Source organism: Salvelinus sp. IW2-2015, linkage group LG17 (genome assembly GCF_002910315.2).
Source record: "Salvelinus sp. IW2-2015 linkage group LG17, ASM291031v2, whole genome shotgun sequence".
Lineage (NCBI taxonomy): Eukaryota > Metazoa > Chordata > Actinopteri > Salmoniformes > Salmonidae > Salvelinus > Salvelinus sp. IW2-2015.
Genome location: NC_036857.1, coordinates 8459954 through 8479266, shown reverse-complemented (window position 1 = coordinate 8479266; position 19313 = coordinate 8459954). Strand labels below are relative to the sequence as shown.

Here is a 19313-nt window from a genome sequence, read left to right as displayed (position 1 = left end):
ATAAACATGTCAACCAAAATAATAGCAAAATATACGCTTGCTTTATTGACTTCCAAAAATAATTTGATTTGGCATACAGGACTGTTCTACAAAGTTATTGAAAGTGATGTAGGGGGTAAAACATATGACATTCGAAAAGTATTCAGACCCCTTCACTTTTCCCAAATTTTCTAACATTACAGCCTTATTCCAAAATGGATTCCCTCATCAATATAAACACAATACCCCATAATGACAGAGCAAAGACCGCTTTTTAGAACTCTTTGCAAATTTATAATAAATAAAAAAACTACTGAAATATCACATTTACATAAGTATTCAGACCCTTTACTCAGTACTTTGTTAAAGCATTTTTGGCAGCGATTACAGCCTCGAGTTCTTGAGTATGACACTACAAGCTAGATACACCTGTATTTGGGGAGTTTCTCCCTTTCTTCTCTGCAGATCCTCTCAAGCTCTGTCAGGTTAGTACAGCTATTTTCAGTTCTCTCCAGAGATGTTCGATCGGGGTCAAGTCCGGGCTCTGGCTGGGCCACTCAAGAACATTCAGAGACTTGTCCCGAAGCCACTCCTGCATTGTCTTGGCTGTGTGCTTAGGGTCGTTGTCCTCTTGGAAGGTGAACCTTCGCCCCAGTTTGAGCGCTCTGGAGCAGGTTTTCATCAATGATCTCTCTGTACTTTGCTCCGTTCATCTTTCCCTCGATCCTGACTAGTCTCCCAGTCCCTGCCGCTGAAAAACATCCCCACAGCATGACGCTGCCACCACCATGATTCCCAGAAGGGATGGTATAGGCCAGGTGATGAGTGGTGCCAAGATTTCTCCAGACGTGACACTCGACATTCAGGCCAAAGAGTTCAAACTTGGTTACATCAGACCAGAGAATCTTGTTTCTCATGATCTCAGAGTCCTTTAGGTGGCTTTTGTCATGTGCCTTTTACTGAGGAGTGGCTTCCGTCTAGCCACTCTACCATATAGGCCTGATTGCTGGAGTGCTGCACAGATGGTTGTCCTGCTGGAAGGTTCTCCCATCTCCACAGAGGAACTCTGGAGCTCTGTCAGAGTGACCATTGGGTTATTTTTGCTCTGACATGCACTGTCAACTATGGGACCTTATATAGACAGGTGTGTGCCTTTCCAAATCATGTCCAATCAATTGAATTTACCACAGGTGGACTCCAATCAGGTTGCAGAAACATCTCAAGGATGATCAATGGAAACAGGATGCACCTGAGCTCAATTTCGAGTCTCATAGCAAAATGGCTGAATACTTACGTTAATATTTCTGTTTTCTATTTTTTATAAATTTGCAAAAATGTATAAAAACCTGTTTTCATTTTGTCACTATTGGGCATTGTGTGTAGATTGATTAGGATTTTTTTTATTTTTTAATCCATTTTAGAATAAGGCTGTAACGTAACAAAATTTGGAAAAAGTGGGGGCCTTCGACCTGTGCCTGCTGTCACCCACAGCAAATGGCCTATGGCCTACAGCTGAGCCTGGGCCCTGGCAGTAAATCCCCAAAATAATGATTTTCCAGAGAAGATCAAGATCTCAGGGAAGTACTGCACACACTCCAATTCCTTAGGTTTAAAAATAAGCTCAACTGGACACCTAAATGAGGCAATGAATGAACTGAGAGAGAAAGCATGGAGGGCATTCTATGCCATTAAAAAACAAATTCAAATTGAAATAGCTAATAATTTGGCTAAAACTAATTGAATGTGTCATTGAACAAATTGCAGTTCATGGCAGCGAGGTGTGGGGTCCACAAAACAAGATTTCACCCAATAGGACAAACACCCCGTTGAAACCCTCCATGCAGAGTTCTGTAAGATTCTCCTACATGTACAGAGGAAAACTACAAACAATGCTACAGGGCAGAATTAGGCCGATATCCAATAATAAAAACTCAAAAAAGAACAATTAAGTTTTAGAAACATCTCAAATACAGTGACCCCTTATCATATCACTATCAAGCCCTGCAATGCCAAGAGCTGAGCAAAGAAAAGAGAACCCTCATCCAGCTGGTGTAATGTATACGCGTACTGAACGTAAACAAAACCAATACCGTCTGAAGAATGAGGCTACTGAGGGCTAAATAAAGGGAGTGTAATCAGGGTGATGATGAAGTCCAGGTGTGCGCAATGATGGTTGCTAGATGTGGGTTGCCAGGACCGGTGGTTAGTAGACCGGCGAAGTCGAGCGCTGGAGCAGGACAGCGGGTGACAGCTGGTCCTGGGGCTCAGTTCACAAACCTGTTTAACTAACACACCAAGCTTCAGGACCAGAACATCCAATCAATCAGAACAAACCAAATTACAACACAGTCAAAACAAAACTACATTACCTATTGGGAAACACAAGCACAAAGCAAAATGCAGTGCTATCTGGCCATAAATTGACAGTACACCGTGGCTAACTATTTGACCATGGTTACTGATCAAAACCTTAGAAAAACCATACAGGCTCAGTGAGAACAGCCTTGCCATTGAGAAGGGTAGAAACAGGAAAACCTGGCTCCCTGTAGAGGAAAGGCTGTATAATCACTGCACCATAGCAGAACCTGAGACAGAGCTGCATTTCCTGACTAAATGTAAAAAGTATAAAATTAGAGAGTGTAATTTCACCAAATTTGAAACGCTTATTCAAGGTTTCAAAGATCTCTCTGATGAGAATAGGCTACCCGTCCTGTTGGGGGAGGACGCAGAGAGCTGTGGGTTGGCAGTGCACTACATTGCTGCCTGCCATAAAATGACAGACAGTGTCTGACAGACCAACCACGCTGCACATGTCCTCTATGCCATTGTTATTGTTCCATGTACACACACACACACACACACACACACACACACACACACACACACACACACACACACACACACACACACACACACACACACACACACACACACACACACACACACACACACACACACACACACACACACACACACACACACACACACACACACACACACACACACACACACACACACACACACACACACACACACACACACACACACCAGGAGGACCAAAGAGAGAAGAACAGGTTAACATTCTTAATCCAACATCAATACCAGTGGTTTAACATTTTTAAATTATCAATAACCACTCACAAAGGGAACAAAGAGCTATCATAAAACCAACATAGAGACTGTATACCCCTGATCAAAATCTAAAGCACACTCTCACACACACAATGGTCAGTCTAAGATCAGGCAGAACATACGCATGCACGCACACACTGCCAACTCAGTAGATCAGCAGCCCACGGGCTAAAAGCAGGCAGGAAATATTTACACTTTCAGCAGAATAGTTGTACAGTGCTCTGAGAGAGAGAGAGAAAGAGAGAGCGAGAGAGGTCTGTTTGAGAATAAAAGAAAGAACAAGGGAAGGAGAAGAGGGCAGAAGAAGGGAGAGAAGAGAGGACAAGTAAAGAAAATGCCTGAGAGCAAGGGGAGAGGAAAAGAGGGAGGCAGGAGAGCAGGCATGAACCCAGATAAGGACAAAGTGTAGCTTACTCTTTCTCTGATGAGAAGAATCTAGGCTCAGCAAAACCAACAAACCACAAAACCACATGGCCTACTGTATGATCAGCCCTACACTACAGAACTCATATCCCTTTAACTGTAAACACTGTGGCTCGGAGAGGAAGGTGTAACGTCAACTAACCATTGCTTATTACAAATAATGCAGTGTGGGACACTGACAGTGGTCACATCAGAAATGTATGAACAGACATACTTAAAAAATATATATATTTAACCTTTATCTAGCCTTTATTTATCAAGATCTGCAAAAACAATCATACACACACTGCAGTTTTACAGAAACAACACAACACTGGATTACATCATTTCCTTAGCACAGGTGTAACGTCCGTTGTTTGAAGGAGACCAAGGCACAGCTTAATTTGTGGTCATCATATTTATTTAAATGAGAACCAGCAACAAAATAACAAAGTGAAACCAAAACGAACGTACCGTTCCGTAGGCTACAAGAGCTGTACAAAAACAAGATCCCACAACATAGGTGGGAAAAAGTATGATTCCCAATCAGAGACAACGATAGACAGCTGCCTCTGATTGGGAACCACACTCGGCCAAACACAAAGAAATACAAAACATAGAATGCCCACCCCACATCACATCCTGACCTCACCAAATAGAGAAATAAAACGTCTCTCTAAGGTCAGGACGTGACAACAGGTCACATGTTCTGCAAACCACACACTTGTTCTCATGTCTGTCTCTGCTGAAACTCAATCGGATCTGATGTTTGATGAGTGTGCGTGTGTTTGCCTTTCATAAACAGTAGATAAGGTAAACAATGCCAGTAGCACTGAAGGGCACTGTTGTTCACTCCTGGTCCTCCAGAGCTGCAGGACTGGGTGTGGAGTGTGCAGGCTGCACTAACACACCTGCTCTAGCTAATCAAGTGCGTGGTGCTATACAGGTAGTACATTGCTCAGCTGAATCAGGTGTGTTAGAACTCGGCTAGAACAAAAGCCTATGCACACTGTGGCTCTCCATGACCAGTTCCAAACATCTCTCCTAAACAATACTAAGCACCGGACCAGGAGGCCTGTAGTTATGGACATCAGGTTCTCTCTTTTGAATAATAATGTAGGTAAGCAGAGAGAACAAACTCTTGTTTATGTAACCAGCATCTACAGGCTTTTAGAAAGAGGGCAGTGGCTGTGTGTGTGCAGTTGGGATGAGCTGAAGTAGATTATAGCTGGACCTTATTACTCCTAGATATGAGGTGTTTATTACTCCTGGACATGATTGAATGGTACTAAAGCTGCTATTTTAAATAATACTGCATACATTTATGTATGCCTATTCTAGTGTATGTTCTCACAGAGACAATAGCTAAGGTTTCATCCAATTGGCAACAGATTTTCATGCAAATATTCTAAAATCTGCATAAAGAAAATCTGCATATTTTCCCACCAGTGTTGTTTCCACCAAACTGACTGGTTGTGGATAAAAAATCAGAGCGTGATGACATACTGTAGTGCACACAAAATGTACTTTTTTGCTTTCGTTTTCATGTACCGAATAAAAATCTAAAGTTCAATGTTTTTTCCATGACATTTTCAACTCTACAGATGGTTTTGTCACAAACTGTTGTGTTAAATAGCAGATGTGCTTATCAGGTCTTGGTACGTGCGCTCTAACCAACAGCTGGCCGATACAGGGCAGGTAGGCTGGATGGGAAGACTAGTCTACATTATGAGATTGTTATGAATAAGATAATATTTTATTTGTCAGACGGTAGTCAAGCATCGATCATCATGTCACCAGAATTAGTATATATTTATTGGAAAGGAGCATCAAGCTTATCACCGTGCATATTCACCACCCTGTGAAGTTCATCATAAATTATTTAATCTGTAGCCTAATAAACTGCATGGTTTCCCAAATCGTAGTGGGAGGACYACACACCATATCATCGCGTGACTCCAAGTTCACTTCAATATGATGGTTATTTTATCAATACTTGAGCATAAAAGCGTTTCCACCAGCATTTGTCGCGTAATTAACTTTACAGACACAAAATGACCAACATACAAATTATCTGTTGGCATTTATTAAAATTTACCCAAACGTCTTGTTTCCATTACAGCTGTCGTGATTTTTTAAAATACGGTATGACTACTTTATAAACTGTGGATGGAACTGTGGTTAATGATAAATAACAGAGTAGAATAACACAGTGGTTGAGGATAGAGTAGCAGGTGGACAGGTGGCCTAAAGGGGCAGGAGAGGACGGAGGGTTGGGTTCCTAACCCCTCCAATAATATTTCCCATACTCCTGCCCTTTCCGAGGGGCGAGATGAGCAGACGTCTGCAGAAACGGCCTGAGGAGGGCTTTAACCCGCCCCCCCCCCCCCCCCCACCCGACTCTAACCACAGCACACACACACACACACACACACACACAGCTGCCAAGGAGATCACCCTCGAGGTAAGACTGCCTTTTCATCTCCCACTCAATAATACATCGAACCCCCCCAAAGCGACCCATTTTCCTTACAAACCTGAAAAAACCGCTCTGCCCTAACCCTCCCTCCCCTCCTCCCTTCCCTCCATCTCACTACCCCTACCCACCTACCATCCCTCTTTCCCTCCTCACCTTCCCTCCCATCTCACTACCCCTACCCATCCCCTTTCCCTCCTCCCCTTCCCTCCATCTCACTACCCCTACCCATCCTTCTCTCCCCAAGCAGCTCAAGTGAGAGAGAAGACCAGACCCCTCCACTCCATCAATGTGGAATCCTCAGCTGCCTGCAGGCCATCTGCTAGACAATTGTGTGTGTGTGCTTATATTTCTCTATTTCAACAATGTACAAGTTACGCATGTGTGAATTGAAATGTGTTTTTTGCAATTCCCAACCTCTCTCTCGACACCCTCAGGAGATAGGATCACAGCCTGGGCTGGCATTATTAACGTGTGCAGGTTGTGTGTGCCGAGCACACAGCTAGAGAATGCAATATAGAAATCATCAATCAGTTGATATTCAGTAGTGGACACCTTAACTCCCACAGCACCGAGGCCACATTACAGGACGCTTCTACACAGCTAATACTAGCACCAACACACTAGCGCAGCCAAGATTCACAGTCTGTAATCACACCCAGCAACACACTGCCTACCCATACCAACTATACCAACCACACCAGCCAACACATACATCACTCCATTGACCACTATAACACACACCAGACAAACCACTTGCCTACCCAGTACCACACTAACAACACACCAGCCAACACACTTGCATACCCAGTACCCTACATACAACACACCAGCAAACACACTGCCTACCCAGTACACACTAGACAACACACCAGCAACACACTACCTACCCAGTACAACTATTTACAACACACCAGCAACACACGACATACCCAGTACACACTATACAACACACCAGCAACACACTACATACCCAGTACACACTATACAACACACCAGCAACACACTGCCTACCCAGTACCTACTGTACAACACACCAGCAACACACTACCTACCCAGTACACACTATACAACACACCAGCAACACACTACCTACCCAGTACATATTGTACAACAGTCATACCTTTAACTTCACTTGCAGTTGTCCTGCATTATGGCACTTTAAGACAGAGGATAAGATAAACAACATGCAGGACCTGTGGAAGGCAGCAGACAATACACTAAACGTGCATTAATATATACTGAGTCTACAAAACATTAGGGAACACCTGCTCTTTCCATGACATAGACTGACCAGGTGAATTCAGGTGGGTCATTCTCACGAATCTGCCATTTGACCCAAACATTTTCAAGTCTCATTTTTCATGGAAATGTCCTCTTATATCACTGAGATTAGGATCTCTACTTCATAATAATTATTATGTTTTTTGAATCCGAATATTTGCATTTTACAACCATTTCCACAAAATTCTCATTACCTTAACAGTCCCCAAAAATGTATAAACAAATCAGTCTAATATTTTTTAACATTGCTCCCCCAATGAAAAGGCCTGAGTTAAACATAACACTGAAAGTAAAAATATTTCAAATTAAACTATAAAATTATTATAAAATTAAAATCAGACTTTTCCCCAATTTGAGCTTTTTAGACGTTACGGAAATGAGAAGGCCAAGTGGGATAAAGGTGGTGTTTGAGAATAAGAACCTCATTCTGAAGGAATATAAGCAAATAAATTAACATCTACTAGTCCTCTAGGTGATGCATCATGGGTGAATAAAACTTTATGTAAAAACTGATTGGCGTTTTTACAGGAACTTGAAAAAGTGTTACGGTAATGAGACGCATGTTCACAGACACTGTGTGTTTGTTCATAATAAATATTATAGTTTAATGTAAAATTCAACTGGTATACCATTTTTATAAACTTTGGACAAACTACAGCAACACATCATTTATTCAAATAACTTAGGTTTTTCTAAAGTACAATTTTATAAAATGAGGCGATAATTTAATCCGGACGCATTTCGGTAATGAGACTTTAGGGTGAAAATGTACAAAATTCTGGCGAAAATGTCAAATGAATTTGAAATAAGACATGTTTCCTTAGTCCTGATAGTTGACATATGCATCACAGTTGTGTAACTCAATTTGCTACAGACATGTTTAAAACTGGCTTCATGAGAATCACCCAGGTGAAAGCTATGATCCCTTATTGATGTCACCAAAGAATGATTTTTAAGCCTTGAGACAATTGAGACATGATTTTTGTATGTGTGCCATTCAGAGGGTCAATGGGAAAGACAAAAGATTTAAGAGCCTTTGAACGGGTTATGGTAGTAGGTGCCAGGTACACCGGTTTGAGTGTGTCAAGAACTGTTTGAGTGTGTCCTTCCTGTTTGGCCCTGTCCGGAGGTATCTTCGATAGGGGCCACAGTGTCTCCTGACCCCTCCTGTCTCAGCCTCCAGTATTTATGCTGCAGTAGTTTATGTGTCGGGGGGCTTGGGTCAGTTGGTTATACCTGGAGTACTTCTCCTATCTTATCCAGTGTCCTGTGTGAATTTAAGTATGCTCTCTCTAATTCTCTCGTTCTCTTCTTTCTTTCTCTCTCTCTGAGAACCTGAGCCCTAGACCATACGTCACGGCAAACCGGGCATGATGACTCTTGCTGTCCCAGTCCACCTGCCTTGCTGCTGTTCCGTTTCAACTGTTCTGCCTGCTGTTATGGAACCCCTACCTGTTCAACTCTTATGATCGCGCTATGAAAAAGCCAACTGACCTTTTATTCCTGATTATTATTTGACCATGCTTGTCATTTATGAACATTTTGAAAATCTTGGCTCTCTCTAATTCTCTCCTTCTCTCTTTCTTTCTCTCTCTCGGAGGACCGGAGCCCTAGGACCATACGTCAGGACTACCGGGCATGATGACTCCTTGCTGTCCCCAGTCCGCCTGGCCCTGCTGCTATTCCAGTTTCAACTGTTCTGCCTGCGGTTATGGAACCCCTACCTGGCCAGACCTGCTTTTCAATTCTTAATGATCGGCTATGAAAAGCCAACTGACATTATTCCTGATTATTATTTGACCATGCTTGTCATTTATGAACATTTTTTGAAAACTCTTGGCTCTCTCTAATTCTCTCCTTCTCTCTCTCTTCTCTCTCTCGGAGGACCTGAAGCCCTAGACCATACGTCAGGACTACCGGGCTGGATGGACCCTTGCTGTCCCCAGTCCACCTGGCCTTGCTGCTAATTCCAGTTTCAACTGTTCTGCCTGCGGTTATGGAACCGCCACCTGTCCCAGACCTGCTATTTCAACTCTTAATGATCGGCTATGAAAGCCAACTGAAAAATTATCATGATTATTATTTGACCATGCTTGTCACTTATAACATTTGAACAATCTTGGCATAGTGCTGTTTATAATCTCCACCCAGCACAAGACCAGAAGAGGACTGGCCGACTCCCTCATAGCCTGGTTCCTCTCTAGAGTTTCTTCCTAGGTTTTGGCCTTTCTAGGGATTAACTTTCCTAGCCACCGTGCTTCATTCATACACCTGCATTGCTTGCTGTTTGGGGTTTTAGGCTGGGTGTCTGTACAGCCACTTCGAGATATGAGCTATGTTACGAAGGGTATATAAAATAAACTTGATTTGATTTGATTTGATTTGAACTGCAACTAGCATGGGTTTTTCACGCTCAACGTTTCCTGTGTATCAAGAATGGACCACCACCCAAAGGACATTTCCAGCAATTTGACACACTGTGGAAGCATTGGAGTCAAACATGGGGCAGTGCATGACCCGGAGTGGAAAGCACTTTCTGACACCTCTGTGGCTAGTAGAGTCCATGTCTAGCAAGAATGAGGGTTCTGAGGCAAAAATGGTATGCACAACTTCAATATTAGGAAGGTGTTCCTACATTATGTACACATTCAATATACCCCCGGGGAAGCAATCAAGTAGATTGAATTAATTCATTGTTATCTGTAATAATTAATGCTGGAGAGAATAGATAGATGAAACTGGTCATATAAACTGACAGTGCAATAAAAGAATGACCTTACGAACCGCACCTTATAGTGATATCTGTCCATAAGTTACTTCACGAGATGTACATTCGTTTCCATTCTTGTTTACCGAATGAAGTTGTGCTAAACACAGCCAAGACACTCTACATAACCGCTCTTCCTCCACTGACATACTGTCACGACCCTTCCTGACCACATAGAGAAGCTTTTATGTCTCTATTTTGGTTTGGTCAGGGTGTGATTTGGGTGGGCATTCTATGTTCTTTTTTCTATGATTTGTTATTTCGTGTGTTTGGCCGGGTGTGGTCTCAATCAGAGGCAGCTTGACTATCGTTGTCTCTTGATTGAGAACCATCGTAGGTAAGCCCTTTTCCCACCTGTCTGGTGGGTAGTTGTCTAATGTGTATTCATGTCGCACTCGTGTATTAGCGTCAGCGTTTTTTTGTTGTTTTTGTTAGTTGTTCAGTGATCTTCCTTTAATTTAAAGTAAGAATGTATTCACATCCGCTGCGCCTTGGGTCTCCTCACTCTTTGACCGGACGTGAAACACCTGAAGACAAGTACATCATACTTCTGTAAAAAAGTAAAACTCTATCAATCTAGTGGAGTCTTAGTACAAAGTGTTTACGACTGCATTATGTAGTGTACTGTAGTTTGACGGTAGTGTACTGTACGGTATGAGTACTGTAGTGTACTGTAGGGCGATTGTAGTGTAGTGTTGGCTAGTGTACTGTTAGTGTACGTAGTGTCATGTAGTCTTAGGTTAACGGTCGTGTACGGTAGCTGTACTGCTACGGTAATGTACTGAGTATACTGTAGTGGTATGTTACTGTCATGGTAATGTACTGTTAGTTGTAACTCGCAGTGTTACTGCTACGGTAGTGTTATATAGTGTAGTGCACTGTAGTGTACGTAATGTACTTAGTGTACGGTAGTGTAAGGTGGGTAAGCATGTAGAACAGGTGTAGACAGAGGTGTCGCCTGCCAGATAAAAATACAGTAGCGGATCATAGAACCTGACACAACACACGATCAGAGATGGGGAGACGAGAGAGAGAGAGAGAGAGAAAGGAAGAGAGAGAGAGAGAGAGAGAGAGAGAGAGAGAGAGAGAGAGAGAGAAGAGAGAGAGAGAGAGAGACGAGAGAAAGAGAAAGAGAGAGAGAAAAAGAAAGAGAAAGAGTCCACGAGAAAGAGAGAGACAGAGACAGAGACAGAGAGACAGAGAGACAGAGAGACAGAGAGAGAGAAAGAGAGAAAGAGAGAGAGACAGAGAGACAGAGAGACAGAGAGAGACAGAGAAAGAGAAAAGGAGAGAGCATCAACACAGTGATAGGAGTCGGAAAACATTTGACAGATTAACCGAGACAGATGGAACTAGAATGGAAAAAAGAGAGACATTCAGCAACACCAGATGTACATACCTTTTTAAAGTATGCACTTGAAATATCCTAACACTTGATTTGAAGAATCATAGAGAAAAATACTTGATTTTACATGACACATGAAATACAGTATTGACTCAGAGCGAGACAACTTTTCCATAACCTCAGAGATAGCAGGTACTAGAAGTATGTCACAGGTCCCCAATGATCAGACTAATATGAAGTCAATGTACTGTATTATGTTTAGCTCAGGTGGTCACTATACAGCTGAGTGGGAGTCTGTTAGCAGACTTACCTTGGAGTATTGTCTGCGTAAACTGAACCTCTGCACCATCCTGACTGAAGGAGAGACTGACGATCCACTCTGTCCACTCCACTCCACACACGCTGAGTTCTTCCCAAGAGTAACACACACATCCAGAGCCAGTACACTCACACACATAGCACACACACACACAGACCYACAGGCTGCAATCTACTTCACGCACAAAGATACACTATATGTACGTGAATACACACAGAAACACACACTTCTCTCTGTTCCAAACTGCTCTAATCCATGTTGGTTCATCTAGTGTGCAAACACAAGTGAAGAGAGAAAAGAAATCGAGAGGGAGGTGAGGAGGGAGAGAAGGGGAGGCAGGGAGGACAGATAGACAGAGATAAAGAGTGCTCAGCTGTGCTGCCCTCTACTCACACTCAGCATGGTTTCCATATCTCTCTCTCTCTCTATCTCCACACACACACACACACACACACACACACAATCGCACCTCATGGCTGACAGCACATGGAGTTACACACACACACAACGTGGGATTTACAGAGCAGACAGGAATAAAACTCTATTTTTGCACACACGCAGAGTCTTAAGAGAAAACCCACACATACAGAGTCTGATCAGCAAACACACACACAGACACACACACTCTGTCTTCAGCTCCGTCACATTTATTGTAGGACAAGGCAAGGTTGCGGGACAAGGGGAGGGGGAGGTGCTGGCTGACTGTCTGTCTGTACCACCCATCTCCTAGGACTATGAAAGTCGGAGGGGGGGGAGAAAGAGGGAGGGAGAGTGAGTGAGTGAGAAAGAGAGGTTTGGAATATGAGACAGAAAATTAGAGAGAAGAGGGGAGTTAAGGCAGAAGAAAGATGGTGGGTCATAGAGAGAATGAAAGAGGTAGTATTGGGTAGGGTGTGGTTCTATTAGATCCATTGTGTGCAGTGTGGAATCTCAAGCACACACACACACACACACACACACACACACACACACTTCACTGCTCAAGCCTATTCAAATATGTTCAACAGGACCAAACCTGTCTGGGCCACCACCCAACACCCAACAGGGGGGCATAACCTCTGACCTATTCCCACCACAGGGGGGGCACACTCTGCCAAGGTCATCCTCGCCATTTCCATGGAAACTACAGTAGGGTGTACAGACACTGTGAGCCTGAGGGTTGCCATGACAACCGCCCAGATGACTTGAATGACATTGCTTCATTGGTTGAGACACAGCTCTGTGTGTGTGTGTGTATGCATGTGTGTGTGTGTGTGTGTGTGTGTGTGTGTGTGTGTGAGTTACCAGAAGACTAACACATGCACATTGAGCAGTGAAGAGAGAGAGACTAATGATCTCTCTATTTCAGCAGTAATGACAGCCAGGCGTCTAGGAATCTTACCAGCCTGCTCTACTGTAACACACAGGTTGGCTGGATATTAGCCAGAAATATTGATTTATTACTCAGTAGTGGCCTCTCTATTACAGAGGGCAATACAGTATCACTAACTAACACACAAGAGAATTGCTAGTCTGCAGGGTAATAATGGTCTTTGAGGAGATTAAAATGTTATTCTGTCTCTATTAAAATGACCATACATAGTAGCTTATTCAACACAGAGATGAATTGACACTACAGTGAAAACAAACAGCGGGCTTCAGCTCAGAACCTCCAGACAGGAACTCAGGATGACCTAGCCCTGACCAGTCACACGCACACAAACACCGTACATCAGACCACAGCCATTAGCTGATATGACACCGCCATCTGGTGGAAGTCAGGACAAACAGTAGCCACTCACATACTAGTATTGCTATACCACAGAGTTTCTAAACCCAGAAGCCCAACATTGCGAGACTGCCGGGAACGTTTGCGAAGCAGACTCGGCAGACCAGACCGGGGTTTGGTGTTTAACAAGTCAATGAGAAAAGTGAATAAGTATCCCTTAGTTGTTAGATTTCTACAAATCTAAAGGCACAACGTAGATTCGAGCCAATTGTCTTATGTAGCTGAACATGTTATTACTCCAACCTCCTGAAAGTGACAAACTGACACGTTTTCATATTTGTCAAAAACGACTTTATATCGAAGGAGTGCTTTTGATTTGATGGTCTGCGCATGTGCAGTTAGGTGCAAGACGACCGTTGGACCTGGTGACGTGTTTCTACGCATGAGTTTAGCGAGCCAACACTGCCATGACGTCGCCTACAAGCGTGATCAGAGATTTCTATTGGAGAAGCAGGTTCTGCATATCTTCATACTAAACCATTGTCTTGTCAACAATAAGTAGTGTTGTTGAATGCCAAAATAATCTGGCTAAAGGCATCTGTTGGATAAAGTTACGTGACCACAAATGAGTACAGTTTTCACCTGGCGCAATAGTCTAAGGCACTGCATCTCAGTGCTAGAGGCGTCACTACAGAAACCCTGGTTTGAATCGAGGCTGTATCACAACCGGCCGTGATTGGGAGTCCCATAGAGTGGTGCACAATTGGCCCACCGTCGTCCGGGTTTGGCCGGTGTAGGCCGTCATTGTAAATAATAATTTGTTCTTAACTGACTTGCCTAGTTAAATAAAGGTTGAATAAAAAACAAGAGAGGCTACTTTACCAGAGGGTATAAAAAGAACATAGCATGCTAGATAAGCAAGAGAATACTGTATGCACTTCCTCTTTGTCAGCCTTCCTTTGTTACAGAGCTCTGTCCTTTCAGACACAAAAGGCCTATTCTTACACACCGTCTCTCCCCCAGGCTGTGTGTGTGCATGTGTGTGTGTGTGTGTGTGTGTGAGGTGATAGCAGTGTCTGGTACAGATATCCACCACATCTCAATGCATCTCTTACAACAGATGGACTAGCATCCCCTCTCTCAGAGAACATACAGACATACTGAAAAGAAGGACAACACACACACATCTAGCGTAGCATGCCAAGCATTTCCTATTCCCACAGAATGACAGACATTCTCATTCATTCTCAGTGCTCCTACAACACCAGGAGCTCTCCTTGATACATTATGGTGATGGACAGAGTTTCTAGAACATTCAGCACTAGTTCTTCCTCCAGGGGATAATTCATTATCACACGTCTCATATCATGTTAAAAATGACAGAATCTGAGCAGCCCTGTGCAGAAAATTGGTCCGATCTAAGAGACAGCTTCTGTTGACTACATGAGAACAATTACAGTTGAACATACCATTCTCAGACATCCTGAGAGGGGTGTTTGGCTTTCTTACTAGGATAACGTATATCAAGCAGATGGGTCGCTCCAGATGTAGAGTCATATCCGAAATGATTGGCACCCTTGATGAAGATGAGCAAAAAAGACTGTATAAAATAGATAATACAAATACTGAGCTGTATTGTATGAATTTTTTTGGGGGGGAATTATATTGTTTTATACTTACACAAATTAGTCAGAGAAACAGATTTTCTTTAACAGGTAATCATTTATTTTCTCAAAAAGATATGGGTCAAAACTATTGGCACCCCTATTTTCAATACCTTTCAATAGCTCAGCTTGCGAGGATCACGGCACTGAGCCTTTTTCTAAAATGTTTTATGAGATTGAAGAACACATTAGGGGGATCTTAGACCATTCCTCCATACAGAATCTTTCCAGATCCTTGATATCCTCCGTCTGTGCTTATGATCTGCCCTCCTCAATTCAACACACAGGTTTTCAATGGGGTTCAAGTCCCAGAGAGAGAGATTTTGTGGTCAATTAACCATTTCTTTGTGGATTTTGATTAGTGCTTGGGGTTATTGTCGTGCTGGAAGATCCACTTGCAGTCAAGTTTCAGCCTCCTGGCAGAGGCAACCAGGTTTTTGGCTAAAATGTCCTGGTACTTGGTAAAGTTCATGATGCAGTTGACCTTAACAAAGGCCCCAGGACCAATCGATCAAAATAGGCCAATTAAATCATAGATCCACTAACCTATTTTACAGTAGGTATGGGGTTCTTTTCTGCATTTACATATTTCTTTTGACGCAAATCCCACAACTGGTGTGCGTGGCCAAAGAGCTCTATTTTCATGTCATCTGACCATAGTACCGGTTCCAATCCACGTGGCAAACTCCAGCTGTTTACATTTGTTGGAGGACTTGAAAATAGAGCTCTTTTGCCATCAAGGGTGCCAAAACAGTCTTTGGGTAGCCGGGACTCAGGAATAACTGTTTCTGACTGATCTGAGTAGGCGCAAGTATTTGCATGTGTGTGTGTGTGTGTGTGTGTGTGTATGTACCTCTGACCTGAGCCTGGATTAACACTGCCTCTGCTCAGGAGCATTACTGGACAGAAACATTATTACACCTACAACATGTGTCATACTCCAAACACAGAGCTTAAGCTCTCCTCAATATTTAAGAGCAGGCCTGTTGGATGATGCAGACCACCTGAGTACGACAGGACTGTATCATATCCATTACCAGACAAAACATGACCATAAACCCTGACCAAAGAAGACCCTCATATGATTGACAGCTGACATCACTCACCCTGTCTGTCTCCTCCGTGGACTGGTATCCTGACGATAGCACCACGTCGCCTGGCGTCGCGTATCCAGGGTGGTAACCAAGGGAAGGGCTACTTGGTGTGGTGTTGTCCGTGGTGGAGGAGGAGCGCGGGCGGCCGGAATGTTGCTGTGCATCGTAGGTAGGCCGGCGCTGGGGGGGTTGGGGGCTGCCTCTCAGAGAGGGGTCCCGGTCTCCTCCCCCTACTCCGGCCCCTGTCCCGTTCCCCCCTGCCACCTTACTGCGCCGGCTCTGCAGGCTGGTCCCTCGCCTCATGGTGCCCACAGGGCTGGCACCCTGACCAGCTGGGGGAACAAGGAGAACACCAGAGGGGGGGGGGGGGTCAAAGTCAGGACAACGCGTCTGCGTTACTGCTGGAACAGCTGCTTCACACCCTGGCCCAGGACGCCAATGCTCTCCCGGGCATTCTGTGTAATTTTGGAGAGAGCGTGGTGGTCTGAGTGAGAGGAACAGCTCCTGAGTCCTTCGCCCTCCTCTACGCCCTGACTCCCCTGGGTGCCTCTCACTACCCCCTCGCATAGAGCACTCTCATAGCTAGTGGAATAGGGCTGGGATAGGGGAGTCTGTTTTGGGGGTGGTCTGGACTAGAGTGGTTGGGAGATAGGATAGGGGAATTGGTAACTTATGAGTAGAATAGAGAGTTGTTATAGTTTACGCTCTCTTTGTCAGACAGGTGGGACTGGGACAGGAGAGTACAGTAATTAACGTCTTGTCTTGCTAAGCGTTCTAACTAGATTGAGTAGAGTCGGGTAGAGTAGAGTAGGGTAGGGTAGGGTGGAGTAGAGTAGAGTAGAGTATAGTATATAGTAGGGTAGAGTATAGTATAGTAGGGTAGAGTAGGGTTGGGTAGAGTATGGTAGAGTAGGGTAGGGTAGAGTAGAGTAGGGTATGGTGGAGTAGAGTAGAGTAGAGTATAGTATAGTAGGGTAGAGTATAGTAGGGTAGATTAGGTTAGAGTTGTGTATAGTATAGTAGGGTAAAGTAGGGTAGGATAGGATAGAGTAGGGTTGAATAGGCTAGATTTGCTAGATTTGGGGCAGCAGGTAGCCTAGTGGTTAGAGCGTTAGGCCAGTAACCGTTTTTGGGTTCACTCTCTGTCTCTGTCAGACAGGACAGGATGGGGGGGACAGGAGAGGTCAAAGTTCAGCGACGAGCAATGGGAGTCCATAACACATCATTGTGTTCTCTACAGCGCTGTTGGCTGGTCGTCATTGACCTTGCGTAGGCTTAAACACTGGCATACACTGATTTATAAGGCCATATTGGGTAAAATGCCATTTTATCTCTGTTCTTTTTTAGTCAGGTCAGTAAATAAATATCAATTACGGTCCCATTCTGATTTGCTTCTAACAGTACCAAAAATTAGAACAGGTCATGGTAGAAATAGTTTTAGTTACTTAGCACCGTGGTCCTGGAATTCTCTCCTGAACATTTTAAAATGTGATGATCTAGTTTCGTTGGTGGAGTTTAAACACTTGATCGATGTATATATCATAGAAGAGTGTAATTGTTTTTAGGCCAGCTGTTTTTAGTCAAGATGCTTCTGTTTTTAATGTAATATGTAATTGTTGTACTGTATGTGTGTTTATAGTTTTGTTTAATGTTGTGTTAGTGTACGTAAGTTGTTTTGTCTGAAACGTTGTTCCCCCTGCTGCTATTGGACCAGGTCTCTCTTGGAAAAGAGATGTTATCTCAATGAGAAAAACCTGTAGAAATAAAGGTGGAAAAAAAATAAAAAAAAATAAAAAAGGTTTAATGCATCTGCCAATCAGCTCAAAGATCATGCTCGTCTAGTAGTCTACCACAGAAAGAGAGGAAATGGGTTATGAGGTGGGTGGAAATAAGGGACGGACAAAAGGAAGTACACAGGAAGAAGATGTTCTGGAACAGACACTGCTTGAAGTTGCCTGTCGACTTGACCCTGGGCCAGATACAGGGGGCAACTTCTGTTAACACCACAGACACACACAAACAGGCTATGGGTTAGTTAGGTGAAGGGGATAGGAGAAAGAAACAAAAAGAAAAATAAGTGAAAAGACCCACCTAACATCAGCCCAAAGCTGCCTAGCCTGACTCAGTGTCCAAGATCACCTGTAGAGAGAGAGATTGTGTGAGAGAGAGCAAGCGAGAAAGAAATAGAGAGAGAGAGGGAGAGAGACTAATAAACATCTACTTAATCTATATACAATCAAATATCACACCCAAGTATTGTGTGTGGGTGTGCTATGTGCCATGTGTGTCTGCTGGTGGACTCTCTAGGAGGTCATTTTGCGTCACTAAACAGATCCTTCTGCTTACTGTAACAGTGGTGTATGGAGAGAATGACTTCCTCAAAAAAATCAACAACCCACAGCAACACAGGCTCACTATACAAACTCACCTAACCTGCAACAACCCAAACAAACCCGACCCACATGAATTCCTGAGGCTGAGGAGCGACAGTAATGGCCTTAGACACACATCCCTGGTGTGAAGAGAAGGCCGCTTGTCAAACACAGTGACTATTAGCATTGAGAGTAGGTAAACAAGGCAAAGTCAGGAACATTCTGAGCTCTGTGGAGTGACTGTTAAACATGCAAACTATACTGAACAAAAATATAAATGCAACATGCAACAATTTCAACAATTTTACTGAGTTACAGTTCATATAAGGAAATCAGTCAATTGAAATAAATTAATTTGGCCCTAATCTATGGATTTCACAGGCAAGGGCGCAGCCATGGTAGAGCCAAGCTCAGCCAAGGGCTTTTTCCAGATATAAATCCTCCTCGGCACCCACTCAGATGATCCAGCAGATGAATAAACTGGATGTGGAGGTCCTGGGCTGGGGTGGTCTGAAGTTGTGAGGCCGGTTGGATGTACTGCCAAATTCTCTGAAACGATGTTGGAGGCGACTTATGGTAGAGAAATGAAAATTAAATTATCTGTCTTATCTTTGTTCAGTATACATTATCCAGCAGCTGCACAGTCATAAGAGTCTACTATATCACACATACACAACAACGCAGGGCACATGAACACAGACAGACAGACAGACAGACAGACAGACAGACAGACAGACAGACAGACAGACAGACAGACAGACAGACAGACAG

At 43.6% G+C, this 19313-nt stretch overlaps 1 protein-coding gene across 2 annotated transcripts in view; it reads right to left on the bottom strand.

Annotated features, from left to right (window-relative positions):
• LOC111976573 (transmembrane and coiled-coil domains protein 1) overlaps window positions 1-19313 on the bottom strand; it is a 96654-nt gene that overhangs the window by 55085 nt on the left and 22256 nt on the right. The window contains exons 2-3 of one of the 2 annotated variants that reach the window (XM_024005507.2): window positions 18262-18309; window positions 16183-16502 (exon numbers count right to left, since the gene is read on the bottom strand). In XM_024005507.2, the coding sequence (XP_023861275.1) occupies window positions 16183-16502; window positions 18262-18268 (327 nt within the window). In that variant the 5' untranslated portion in view covers window positions 18269-18309. Of the gene's footprint in view, window positions 1-11695; window positions 12648-16182; window positions 16503-18261; window positions 18310-19313 lie in introns of those variants that run through there. The other variant, XM_024005509.3, reaches the window with a different exon arrangement.